This window comes from Acomys minous (genome assembly GCF_964271855.1).
Source record: "Acomys minous genome assembly, chromosome: 9".
Classification (NCBI taxonomy): domain Eukaryota; kingdom Metazoa; phylum Chordata; class Mammalia; order Rodentia; family Muridae; genus Acomys; species Acomys minous.
Window position 1 is genome coordinate 3,047,422 of NC_140490.1, and position 14,265 is coordinate 3,061,686.

The 14,265-nt window shown below is 45.6% G+C and overlaps 1 protein-coding gene across 5 annotated transcripts in view; it reads left to right on the forward strand.

Annotated features, from left to right (window-relative positions):
• Window positions 1-14,265, forward strand: part of TXNDC16 (thioredoxin domain containing 16) — an 81,074-nt gene that overhangs the window by 48,708 nt on the left and 18,101 nt on the right. For all 5 annotated transcript variants that reach the window (XM_084796639.1, XM_084796638.1, XM_084796640.1 and 2 more), the window contains 3 exons: window positions 2,359-2,482; window positions 5,852-5,995; window positions 6,584-6,643. In XM_084796639.1, the coding sequence (XP_084652765.1) occupies window positions 2,359-2,482; window positions 5,852-5,995; window positions 6,584-6,643 (328 nt within the window). The remainder of the gene's footprint in view (window positions 1-2,358; window positions 2,483-5,851; window positions 5,996-6,583; window positions 6,644-14,265) is intronic.

The window sequence follows — 14,265 nt, forward strand, 5'->3', positions numbered from 1 at the left end:
GAATAGAGCGTGTAATTTTTGTAAGAATTTTCAGATAGTAGTTGTAACAAAAAGCAAGTGAGGATTTCAATCTCCCACCCCCTGTTTTTTGCTCTCTTTTTTAGTAAGGCAGCTGTCTTTAGCTGCAGTACACTTTGTGTATTTTTCTCTTTGTAGTAATTGTAGCATTTATTTTCTTTTGTTGTTGTTGTTGTTTAATTTTAAAGCTTAAGTGTAGAGGTTTGGTTTTATTTTAGTTCCAGGAAAGTAAAGTATTTTAGATTAAAATGCTTTGTTACGTATTAGCCATCAAGATAACACATGACAACAAATATTGGCAAGGATGTTGGGAAGGAGAAGCCATTACACACTGCTGGAAGGAGTGTGTACTGGAGTAGCCATGGTGGAAATCAGTATGAAATATCCTCAAAAAACAAACAAACAAACAAAGTCTAGCATAGGTAGGGCTGGGGAGAGGGCTCAGCAGGCGTGACGCTGGCTGGGGGAGGGCTCAGCAGGCGTGACGCTGGCTGGGGGAGGGCTCAGCAGGCATGACGTTGGCTGGGGGAGGGCTCAGCAGGCGTGACGTTGGCTGGGGGAGGGCTCAGCAGGCGTGACGCTAGCTGGGGGAGGGCTCAGCAGGCATGACGTTGGCTGGGGGAGGGCTCAGCAGGCGTGACGTTGGCTGGGGGAGGGCTCAGCAGGCTTGACGCTGGCTAGGGGAGGGCTCAGCAGGCATGACGTTGGCTGGGGGAGGGCTCAGCAGGCGTGACGCTAGCTGGGGGAGGGCTCAGCAGGCGTGACGCTAGCTGGGGGAGGGCTCAGCAGGCGTGACGCTGGCTGGACAGACAGGATGATGTGAACCTGGGTCTTTAGAGCCTGTGAAGAGCTGCCCTGAGTAGTGAGTGTCATGACCTCAGTGCCCCTCTGGTGAGAACCCTCTAGAAGGTTGAAGGCCAGCCAGCTTGGTCAGACAACAGAGACCTAGTGTCACACAAGGGTGGAGAGGGAGGCCACAGAAGGCTGTCTTCTGACCTCCATGCACGTGCTGTGCCGCACCCAGGCCCTTGTTCAAAGGCGTGGGCCCTGTCTTAGAGTTCCCAGTGCTGTTAGGAAACGCCATGGCCGGAAGCAGCTCGGGAGGAAAGGGTATATAACTCTCACCTCCATGGCTGTTCATCATTAGATGCAGGCAGGGCAGGAACTCAAACAGGGAGGAACCTGCAGGCAGGAGCTGATGCGGAGGCCGTGGAGGGTGCTGCTTACTGACTTGCTCCCCATGGCTTGCTCAGCCTGCTTCCTTATAGAACCCGGGACCACCAGCCCAGGGGTGCCACCACCTACAATGGGCTGGGCCCTCCCGTATCAGTCACTAATTAGAAAAAAAATGCCCTCCAGCCTTGCCTGCTTCAAGTTGGATCTTCTTGAGGCATTTTCCCAGTTGAGCTTCCTTCCTCTCATATGACTATAGTTTGCGTCAAGTTGGCATAAAACTACCCAGCACAAACGTCACTCACACACATGAATGCGTGCATGTGCACACACACTTCATATAGACACGTTCATAAATACATAATATACAAAAGGATCACAGGGGCTAGAAGAAGAGCCCATTGGTTAAGAGTGCTTACTGCTTTTACACAGGACTGAAGTGCTGTTCTCAGTACCCACGCTTGTAATCCCAGCTCCAGAGGCTCTGATGCTCTGGTCTGGCCTCTGTGGGCACCTGCACTCGTGTGCACATCCCGACACATGCATGCACACACTCACGCACACACACACACAGCTTAAGAATAAATCTTTTAAAATACCTAGAAATGAAACTAGCATATGATCTGTCTAAACCACTCTTGACCATCTATCCTAAGTCAGCAGCCACAGGGATATTGCACACCCACGCCTAATGTCCACCAACAGATGAACTGTGCACACCCACATGTATGTGGTACATGTGTACAGTAGATGTTTGCAGCTGTAAAGAAAAATGAAGTCCTGACAACTGTAGGAAAACGGATAGAACTACTAGGAATCATTATGTTAAGTGAAATAAGACAGACTTGGAAAGATGAATGCTGCATGCTTTCTCTCATATGGAGAATTTAGGTGTGTGTGTGTGTGTGTAAGAGTCAGGAAGCTAGAGAGAGGAGCATGATGAGAGAGGAGGAAGAGTTCTTAAAGGGAAGGGGAGTGGAGGAGAGGGTGAAGGGATACATGGGACTAAGGAAGTGGGGAGAACTGTCTGGCAGGGGACAGTGGACCATGGATGCTTCCTGAGGGCAGTGGGGACAAACACACACAGAATATGCGGACGTGTTTGGCAATGTCATAATGAAACCTGTCACTTTGTGCACTAACTTAAAAATTAAATAACATTTCCAGGAAGCGCCTGTGGAGTACGCGGTGTTAAATGATGTTGATTTAATAGTTTCCCATGTGAAAAATAATATGTACACTGAACAGATACAGGAAGATGAAGACGGAGATGTGGAAGACCCAGATCTGGGTAAGGAGACCCTACCCCGACCCCCAAGCACGGAGTGAGCTTCTTTAGGGACATAGACCCGTTCAGGAGCCTGTGGAGGGACTTGGGGCGCGTGACATGGAGTTGGGCTCTATTGAGCTGGCTGGTGAGCAGGTGTAAGGCTGCTTTCTTTTGCATTTAGTGTGTTGCTCTGTTGTTTCCCATCAGACCTCAGCTGCCCACATTTTTGCCTTTGTCTCCCACAGTCACTTCTTCTCACCCACTGGGCTTGTTGCATGTAGCGGCCACACAGAGCCGTGGTGCATTTCATTTTTATTGTTCCTACTAGGAAATGAAATTATAATGAACGTTTGTGTGTTCAAATGTTCAAACGGGAGGCAGAGGCAGTTGGATCGCTGTGAGTTCGAGACCAGGACAGCCAGGGCTACACAGAGAGACCCTATCTCCAAAAAACAAAAAACAGAAAACAAAATATATTAGTGCGTTTGTAGTTGTAAATGAGTCTGGTTGTTAGCAGTATTAGTAATGTATTTCAGTAATATTTGCATCTTTATCAGTCACTTTGGCTTTTATTCTTGTGGCTGACATGGGCTTTTTTTGGTGTCCTCTGCGAAAGCTAGCTTCACCTTCAGTCCATAGATGAAAAATCTGTTTCCACAGTTGTTACTTGCTAGAGGTCACACCATTGGTGCAGTGGTTTAGCCTGGCCCCAGAACTTAAGCATCCTGACATGAGACTTATTTGCTGTCATTGTTCCAAATAATCTTACTCTGTAATTGCTGGCTTACCTTTCTCTGTGCTTGCCTGGACTAAATCTCTGAATCGGGGATTATGTCTTTCTTGTTTTTGTGTCCCACTAGTGAGGATTTGAATGCTCTGTGTATATCACCACCAGTATCTGCAAGGCGGAGCCCCCTCCCCTTTCCCCTTCCCCTTCCCCTACCCTCCCCCTCAGCCGTCCCCCCTCCCCCCTCCCCCCGTTGAGATGCACCCATCATCACCGTCAGCATCAGGCTGCTTCTCTTAATAAGAACTTTAACTGCTGCCTGCAAGCTGCTGGCTGGTTTGAGCTGAACGTTTGCTCTCTTCTGCTGTGTAGGAGTTTGGATCTCTTGTGTTTCCTCCCCGTCTTTAAATCACCTGACCTGAGTTCTGCTCTCTTGCTCCCTGCGTGGTCCCTACTTTGCTCATTTGTTCCACTTGTCAGAATTGGGGCACCTGCTCCTGCCTCAGTTTAGTGAGATTCCTCTCATTAGTGGCCAGTGCTTGTTCCGAGATTTCCTGTTAGTAAATTGTGTCCAGTCTTGCGTCTTTCTGCCTGCCCTAGTGTGCTGTCTGGGAAAGCTGTTTTCCATGGCACCTGCTGCCCTGCCCCAGCCTGTTCCAGCTTGTATTTTTTTGTGGGTGTGTATGGGGTGGCAGATACGCTTTTCTCCAACTTAACCTCATATGGTATGTCATCTATATTGGCCCTTGGTATTGTATAATATCATGCCTCTATGCATAATCCCTTCCCCACTTTGAATCATTTCCATTTACAGAGAGGTAGGAAAGGGTTTTAGGAAAGAATGAGTCACAGGGGAACTTAAGAGACAAGTGCCTCCCAAAGGAAGTGGCCAAGTGTGAGTTAGAACGGTGGGGCCTGGGGTCCACAAAAAGGCAACACATAGAAAAAGACAGATGTGTAAGTTGTGTATAGTACGTGAGGAAGAGGGCCATTAGTAATTTTGCTATTGAGGCTTTAACTTTTTGGTGTCTTGGGAGTGGGGCAGCTCTTAAAGGAAATCCAGTGCACATTTACACTTTTAGGGTTTTGTAGTCTGTTGAAACCAGCATTTTTCATGTATTTAGAATGTGTTTATAACTTAACTTTATGTGTTTAGCATAAAATTCAAAATTATTGGCTCAATTTTCTTCTTAAAATTCAAATATTATTTGGTCTAGAGCAGTGGTTCTCATATTGTGGATAATGACCCTTTTAGATCAATTTGTAACAGTGAATATACACCCTGAATATCAATTATTTACATTAAATCCATAACAGTAGCAAATTACAGTTATGAAGTAGCAAATAATTTTATGGTTGGGGGTCACCACAACATGAGGAACTGAATTAAAGGGTCTCAGCGTTAGGAAGGTTGAGAGCCGCTGCGCTAGCGTTTTCTCTTGTCGTGCAGTCTTTACAGTTCCGTGCCACTAGTCATTCCCTTCTCTCAGTGCCGTGTATGCAGCGCTTCTGTGTCGCGGAGCCGTGTGTGCAGCGCTTCTGTGTCGCGGAGCCGTGTGTGCAGCGCTTCTGTGTCGCAGAGCCGTGTGTGCAGCGCTTCTGTGTCTCAGAGCCTTGTGTGCAGCGCTTCTGTGTCGCGGAGCCGTGTGTGCAGCGCTTCTGTGTCGCAGAGCCGTGTGTGCAGCGCTTCTGTGTCGCAGAGCCTTATGTGCAGCGCTTCTGTGTCGCAGAGCCTTGTGTGCAGCGCTTCTGTGTCGCAGAGCCGTGTGTGCAGCGCTTCTGTGTCGCAGAGCCTTGTGTGCAGCGCTTCTGTGTCGCAGAGCCGTGTGTGCAGCGCTTCTGTGTCGCAGAGCCGTGTGTGCAGCGCTTCTGTGTCGCAGAGCCGTGTGTGCAGCGCTTCTGTGTCGCAGAGCCTTATGTGCAGCGCTTCTGTGTCGCAGAGCCGTGTGTGCAGCGCTTCTGTGTCGCGGAGCCGTGTGTGCAGCGCTTCTGTGTCACAGAGCCGTGTGTGCAGCACTTCTGTGTCGCGGAGCCGTGTGTGCAGCGCTTCTGTGTCGCGGAGCCGTGTGTGCAGCGCTTCTGTGTCGCAGAGCCTTTGCATTGTTATTCACTTGTGTGCAGCGCTCTTTATCCTCTTGCCTGGTAGACCTCAGATCTCCTAACCTCGCTGGTGGATACCTCACTGTATCTTTCACCTTCAAACTGATCAGAATTTGTAATTATATCTTTATTCCTTAGTGAGTTTTTTGCCCTTCTTTTCCATTGTCAGAAGTGCCATGTGGCCAAGGATAAGTTTATTTTTTAACCACTTATCCTAGTGTTTATCATACAGTGAAATGTGGTAGACTCCTTTGGGATTCTAAATTAATATAGTGAATGTAAACATTTTTATTTTAATTAAATATTGCCATATTCTCATTTTTTTTGTAGAATAAAATTAAATAATTGCTCCAGGAATTGACCAATCTCTGTTTTCTGGGTCAGAAAGCATCTCAGAGTCATTAAGATACAAATCCAGGCAACTGAGAACCTTTTAAAATATCATATATAACTGTTTAGACAGTGTAGACTCAGAGATTTGTATAAAGTACCACTTTTCCTATAATAGCACATGACATTTTAAATATTAATTATGTAAATGAGCTTCTTTTAAACCATTTTAGAAGTCCAAGATGACGAAGTGGCAGAAACTGTTTACAGAGATAGGAAGAGACTGTTGCCTCTGGAGTTGACAGTGGAGTTAACAGAGGGGACATTTAACACAACAGTCACGACCTCTGACAGCGTAGTGCTCTTCTATGCTGCGTGTAAGTATGACCTCTGAAGGGACGCTGTGTGACACACGAGGACCCTTAAAGAAGATGGGTTCTGTGTTTGCTTTCTATATATTATGTACGTTGTAAAATGGTGTGGGTCTCATGTCTCACACAGACTGCATACACTGAGGCAGTTACTTCTGGTTCTAAGGAGTTAAACTGATTTTTCTGTGTTTCTAGATACATAATTTACAAATCGAAGGTTAATGATTAAGCTATAAATTCAGCTAGTTAGTTTTCAAAACTAGCATTAGTTTTTAAAATTAATGATTTATTTGTTTTTTAGTAATTATTTTACACATGTCATTTCCCACATACACATTTTTTAGGAGTATAGGAAATCTCTTATCTTCAAGTAATAGCCCTTTCACTGTATGTGTCATGAATGAAAATACCAGTTGCATTTGGAATTACAGAATATGAGTACTGCATACTCTGTAGGGTGGTACCTGTTGTTTGGAAAGTCTAGTTTTGGTACCTCCCATAAGTCTCTGCATGTGTTTGTGTGGGGGATGTAAGCATGGATGCTCTGTAGTCCTAACATCCTGATGTCTGTTGAATTTTCTGATTTTCTTGCAGGGCATGCAGTGTCCATGGCGTTCCTGCAGTCTTATATTGATGTGGCCGTTAAATTGAAAGGTATCATCTTGTGATATGATTGCTTATTTTTTGATCCAAATATGAAACTTTGTCTAAAATTAAAGATTCAAAGAAAAAAACCCACATAAAATTTCAGATTGTAACGCTGAGGTTAAATGAGTAAATCCAGAGAGACGGTGGTGGTACTTCCAGCAGGTTTTTAAAAAAATCATTCAGGACTGTTTTATATACCCTGAGTTTATGTTTTGTCTATCCTGAGTGTTTCCACATGAAGCTGAAATTTTTCCTCTCAAGTTCTGTGAAGAATTGTGTTGAAATCTTGATGGGACTTGCATTGAATCAGTAGATTGCTTTTGGTAGGACTGCCATTTTACTATATAGTCCTACAGACCCGTGAGCGTGGGAGATCTTCTCTTCTTCTGCTGTCTTCTTAGTTTCTTTCTTCAGTCTCTTAAAGATTTTATTCATACAAGTCTTTCACTTGCTTGGCTAAAGTTACCCCAAGATATTTTACATTTTTTGAGGCTGTTGTGAGCTGCCTTGTTGTTGTTCAGTGTTGTTCCCCTGATGTCTTTCTGAGGCTGTTTTGCCATATATGTATACAGGAAGGCTACTGATTTTATGTGAGATAACTTTGTATTCTACTTTGCAGAAAGTGTTATCAGTTGTAGGAGTTTTCTGGTGGCATGGTTAGGACCTTCTGTATACATAAGTATGCTTAGTATGGTATCATCTACAAAGAAGGATATTTTGGCTTCTTCCCTTTGCATTTCTATCCTGTCGGTCTCTTTCAGCTGTCTTGCTCCTCTAGTTAAGAACTTCTGGTACTGTCATGTAGAGAGTACGTATGGGGAAAGTGGGCAGTTTTGATTTGTTCCTGATTTTAGTGGAAATGCTTTGAGTTATTCTTCATTTAAGTTGATGTTGACTATGGACTTGGTGTAAGTCTTCTTTATTGTGTTGAGGTATGTCCCCTGCATTCCCAGTGCCGCCAAGATTTTTATCCTGGAGGTGTGAGGATTTTGTCGAAGGCCTTTTCTGTGTCTGGTGAAGTGGCCTTCCAGTTTGTTCATATGGTGCATTACATTTATCGATTTACATAGCTGAGCCATCCCGGCATCTCTGGGATGAGGCCTAGGTGATCATGGTGGATAGTCTTTTTACTGTGTTCTTGATTTGGTTTGCAAGTATTTTTTGGGAAGTTTTGCATGTGTTCATAATGGAAATTGGTCTGCAATTGCCCTTGTTGGCTCTAGTGGTGATATTTGCCTTGGCCGTTACTGAATGTGTTTTTATGCCGATGTCTAAGCATCTGGGTATGAGATATTTGTAATTCTAGGTCCTGATATCGCGTCTGGTGTTCTGTTCCTTGGTTTCTGGTTCCTTCTCTGGTTCTTAGGAGAATGTGGCCGCTGTGTGTTCCAGATGGAAGATGGGTGTTTTTGGTCTTAGGAGCTGACACTTAAGCGTGGAGATGAGCTTGAAGCGGGCTTGATGGAGACCACAGAGGGGGGAAGCAGCATGTTCACCAGTGTAAGCTTAGCCCTCTGGGATTGGTAGCAGAGAGTGAGGGGAGGCCACAGCGAGTCGCCGGCTGCAGCACTGGGCATCACACCAGGCTGCTGGACTTGAGAAGAGGGAGAGTGAAGGTCTGAAAATTGCCTACCTACTCCCTTGGTCAGCATGGTAGGGCGGGTCCCCAAGGAGTACCTGGGGTGCTGCTGGCTGACACCCTTGGTCAGCATGGTAGGGCGGGTCCCCAAGGAGTACCTGGGGTGCTGCTGGCTGACACAGAGGGATGGTGTGGTGAGGGAGGAGCTGTGTGGGATTCTCCAGGCGTGGGGCAGACAGGAAGGGAAGGCTGTGGGAGGGGGTCTGCCTCAGAGCTGGGGACTTGAACTAGAGTGAGGGTCTGAAGGACGCCCACCTGCCTCCCTGCCTGGCCTTTGGTAGCTCTTATCTTTCTGTAGCTATGACAAACCACCATGGCCAAGAACACTGTAGGAACAAGAGGGCTTGCTTCTCCTTACAGCCTGCTTCCTTCATGGAAGGAACTCAGGGCAGGAGTTTGGAGGAGGGACTGGATTAGAGTCCATGGAGGAATGCTGCGTACTGGCTTGCTCTCCTTGGCGTTCTCAGGCAGTTTTCATACACATATACATATATACATATATACATATATACACATATACACATATATACACATATACACATATACACATATACACATATACACATATATACATATACTTACTGCCTGCCCAGGCCGATAACACCACCCACAGTGGTCTGTGCCTCCTACGTTAGTCATTAAGACAGTACTGCACCAACTTGCCTACAGGCCAGTTTTATGAAGGTATTTTCTCAGTTATGAGCCCCTCTTCTCAGATATGCCTACATTCGTGTCAAGTTGATAAAAAAAAAACCAACCAGCACCATAATATCAATAACAATTGTGTGTTACATATGGGTTGTCCCTGATACAGGTTAAATACTCTGTATGTGAAAAAGTAAGGATTTTGGATTTTATTTAATTTTGCATCTGTATTGACCTCTATACAGGTTAAATACTCCAGACCTGAAAAACTGAGGAAAAGAAGTATTTTATTTTTATTTAATTTGGAAATAAATTAAATTTAATAATGTAATTTACTTTAATTTTATACAAAAATCATATAATGAGATATCTTAGGAATGAGACCAAGATATAGATATTAAATTCATTTATGGTTCGCATACATTCTGTAAATATAGCACCAAGGTAATTGTAGCCAGTATTTTTCTGGTTATACTTTGTCACATTAGTCTGTGAATTTTCTACTTGTGGTGTTCTGTGAACACCCAGCAACGTTCAGATTTTGGAGCATCTTATACTTAATGTTTCTGTTGTATCAGGGATCTCTAGGGGAACAGAACTAGTACAATGAATAGATTAAAATAGATTGTGGCTGTTTGCACATGGAGAACCTGAGAGCCCAGGAGCTACCTAGTCCACAGGCTGGCTGCCTCTCCAGCTCCAGTGGTGCTGAGGGCTGAGGAGTCCTGCAGGGCCACCAGTCCTCAGTCTGTCGTGGAAGCTTAAGGAAGTGAGGCTCTGATACCAGCAGTAGAGGCAGCAGCTGAGTGGGTGCGTCTACTCAGCAGTGAAACATGGCAGCAGGGAAGTGAAGGAAAACTTTCCTCACAGGACTTCCTTTCTGTGGCTGCCATGGTAAGGTGCTCCTCACGTTCAGGGTGGACGTTTTTTACGTCATGTAACTTGACTGAGGAAATCCTTTTGCAGGTGTGCCCAGTAGCTTGCCCTTTCGTTAACCCCAGATCCAGTTAAGCTGACAACTAGTAATAACCACACAAGTCCACCCCTTGCCAACCTGGCACCCGTCCATACATCCGTGCCATGTTTAATTTCCCAGTGCAAGCAGCAACACGTCATAATTCTGTCTGTTGTAATGTGACTGTCCCACAACCACCATTACACTCTTTCCTCTGATACTAGGTGGGAAAAAATCCCACGAGGAAGGCCTAGTCTTGTAGTGCCCCATAACTATGATACTATAGATTTACAACATGTAGTTGACAATGTAGATTTACAACGCATAATTACTGATATTACCACGATCAGTGTTATAGTACATGATGCAGAAATAGAGGAAAGAAAACACAAATACCTGCTTAATGTGTGTTTGTGTTTATATGCACGAGGACGTTTTTTCTTTAATTAATTAAGAAAAACTTATTCACGTTACATCCCAATTGTAGCCTCTCCCTGCCTCGCTCTTCTTCCCTCTTCTCCCCTCCCCTAGTCCTCAGAAAGGGGGAGCCCTCTGCCTCTGTTATCTGACCCCAGCTTACCAAGTTCAATCAAGACTGCCTGCATCCTCTTCTTCTGTGGCCTGGCAAGGTCACCCCACCAAGGGGAAGTGATCAACGAGTAGGCACCAGAGTCCATGTCAGGCTCCCCATATTAGGGGACCCACGTGGAGACTGATGTCCTCTCCATGCATGGTCCCTGGTTGGTGCATTAGCTTCTGCAGGCCCCTCTGGGCCCAGATCTGTTGGCTGTGTGGGTCTCCTTGTGGAGCTCCTGTCCCCTCCAGTCTTTCTGCCCCCAGCTCTTCCATCAGACTCCCTGTGCCCTGCTCAGAGTTTGGCTGTGCGTCTCGGCATCTGTGCTTCGATCCCCTGCTGGGTGGAGTCTTTCGGAGGACAGCTATGGTAGGCTCACTTCCTTTCCCCTCTCTTCAACTGCTTCCTGTGTCCTGCACAGAACTAAACTCCAGATGGATTAAAGACCTCAACATAAAATCAGACACACTACATCTGTTAGAAGAAAAAGTAGGGGAAGAGCCGTGAACTCATTGGCACAGGAGACAACTTCCTGAACAGAGCACCAACAGCCCGAACTCTAAGATCAACAATTAATAAATGGGACCTCATGAAACTGAAAAGTTTCTGTTAGGCAAAGGAAACAGTTCACAGAACAAAACAACAGCATACAGACTGGGAAAAGATCCTCACCAACCCTACATCTGACAAAGGCTAATATCCAAAATATATAAAGAACTCAATAAATTAAACAGCACCAAACACAATAACCCAACTTAAAAATAGGGCACAGAGCTAAACAGAGAATTCTCAACAGACGAGTACTGAATGGTTGGGAAACAGAAATGCTCAATGTAATCAGGGAAATGCAAATCAAAACAACTTGGAGATTCCCACCTTACACCCGTAAGAATGGCTAAGGTCAAAAACTCAAGTCACAGCACATGTTGACGAGCAGGTGGAGAAAGGGGAACATTCCTCCACTGCTGGTGGGAGTGCAAACTTGTACAGCCACTTTGGAAATCAATCTGATGCTTTCTCATAAAAATGGGGATAGTGCGACCACAAGACCCACTATATCACTCTTGGGCATATACCCAAAAGATGCTCCACCATACAAAAAAGGACATTTGCTCAACTATGTTCACAGCAGCTTTATTCATAATAGCCAGAACCTGAAAACAACCTAGATGTCCCTCAACCAAAGAATTGATTAAAAAAAAAAAAAGCTGTGGTACATTTACACAATGGAATACTACTCAGCTATTAAAAACAAGAAAGTCATGAAATTTCCTGGCAAATGATGGAACTAGAAATGATCATCCTGAGTGAGGTAACCCAGACCCAGAAAGACACACATTGGATACACTCACTTATAGGTGGATATCAGCCATATCATACAGGATAAACACACTACCATCCACAGAGCTAGAGAAGCTAGTAACAAGGAGGACCCGAGGGGGGAGGATGCTGAGTTCTCACTCAGAAGGCAAACAGAACAGACACAAGCACATTCTTAACAAGATGGAAACATTCACAACAGAATCCTCATTTATGTCGCATGGCCTTAGCTGGTGTTTGTAACCACCGCCTCTTGCTCTTCCTGTGTATTTCTTCCACTGGAGCAAGTACCCAGCAGGTCTTTGTTCTTTACCTAGAGGGGACAGCCACGCCTTTATTCCTGAAATGTCTAGATCTTATCCTGGGTTTCTTATCCTGTCTGGATTAGGCTGTAGTTTCTCAGTGACATTAATCACAGGGCATGGTAATGCCAAGAGACTCCGGAAGGCTTTGCTGTACTTCACCGTGGAGAAGCAGGCAGGTTTCCTTGAGACAATCTGCGTCGGTTACTCCTCATAACGCACTAATTGCTTTCTTAGTGTGCTGACTAGGGAAGGAGGGGTCCCAAGTGGCCACGGAAGCCTTGACCTCTGTGTCTGTGGAATGTTGGTTATGCCCCCTGGCAGAAGTAGTCCCCATCCGGAACCAGAACTTCTAGGCCAGCAGAGCAAAGTCACCGGGACGGGAAGTGGTGGTGGGGACGGCGCCATTCCCATCTCCGCCATTTGACTCCTGGCTGTGGGAGCCAGGGTACCGTGTGTTGGGTGCTGGCTCACAGCGTATACAACTTTCTAGAGGACTCTGCTCTAGCCCTCCAGGCTCGTGTCACTAGTTGGCACCATAACTGTCTTTAAAAGGATCTACCGAGCCACTTCAGAATAACAGGGAACATGGCGAGACCGGTGAGTTCTGTGCACTTGAGCTCACTACTGCACTTCTTTTCCTGCGAAATGAACTTCCTGGATCAAAGCAGTACTGTGCTGGGCATCACGATGGCGAGGAAGGCCTTCAGTGAATCTAAGGATGAAGTATGGTGGATAAAGCCCTCTGTGAGTCCATGGGTGGACTCGTGATGGCGGCTGACGGTTTTCTCAGAAGCATTGCTTGCAGGAGGGGCAGACCCATAGCCACAACACCTGCCTGGTTAAGAGTGATGCTGCCCTTTCCATCACGGCCCAGTGTAGTCAGTCTGCGGCATGTTGCTAGCTGGTCACCCAGGGGAGTTCTGCCACATACACGGGCCCTAGTGTGGTCTCCGCTGTTGGCAGATGTGGCGCTCGGCAGCAGCTGTAGCCAGGCCAGCCTTGGTGAGTGGGGGTCCATGTTGTTGAGCCCATGCGCAGCCTCCCTCTCTGCAACCATGGGTCCACAGGCGTGGCCAGGGAGAGCGGCTGCCTCTCCACAGACAAGATCATCCTATCTTCTTGGTTATTGGACTCCTGGGCTAAAGTCACCTTTTGATGGGTGTTTACATGGGGCACAAGTGTCTTTGCATTGCCTATTTGGTGTGATCTAGCCACATCTCTCTTCCCCAAATGCACCTTTAACCAGTTTTCTATACTTCTTTCAAGTCCTCAACTGTCCAGCCAACTGTTTTCCTCAACAGCCTGTGAGTTAGCATACAGTCACGTACCTGACCTTCCTCTTTCCAAGCGTATGCATTACCCAAAGGATGTTCAACATGTACTGTTGAGTGTTAAGTTATAAAAATATTGTAGTGCTTTGGACATTAATGCTATATTCTGTCTTAGATGTTGGCCTCTTGGGGAAAATTTTTTTTCTTTTTTTCTTTTTGGAAAAAAAATTTTTTAAGTCCAAGGTTATAAATATTTTTCCCTCAACCACAAGGTGGCAGCAAATGTCAGATCTTTGTACTTATATAGTGCTATCTAAGACGACCCCCCCTTTCAGATTAGAAATTGTATTTGAAGTTAATGTGTTAGTGAAATATACGGGATGTAGTCCTCTAGGCATGTCAGTGTATTAGACTGCTGACTGTAATACAAATTAACAGTGAATCCGCTTTTTTAAAGAACGTAATTCCTTCAGTATAAGGGATCTTACAACTTTAAGTAAGCGTATCAGTGCTCTTTTTCATTTAAAAGAAAAAAAATCAAGTTTTGCATTTAAGAGGACAGCTTAGGAGGCCTCACCTGTTGGGGACAGCTGCTGTGGAGAAGCCTGAGATAGTGCTCACTGGGCTCCACATCTTGGTGGCAGTTTTGAAGCTCTGGATGTGGCATGATTAAGGGATGGAGAACTGCAAACGGACGGCCACAGGTCGCTTTTAGAAGGAGTGAGGATGTACTTTTATTATTAGTTCACTTAATGTTCAGGCAGTAACATACTTTAGTGTAACCACCTTTAATCTGTCTGAAAGGAAGTGACAGTGCGCACGCCCACGTGTTTACTATGGGACATGTGCTTGTGAAGTACTGGGCTGTGGTGATAACTCAGCGCTGCTTGCACCGTTACGCAGGGCAACGTTAAATCTG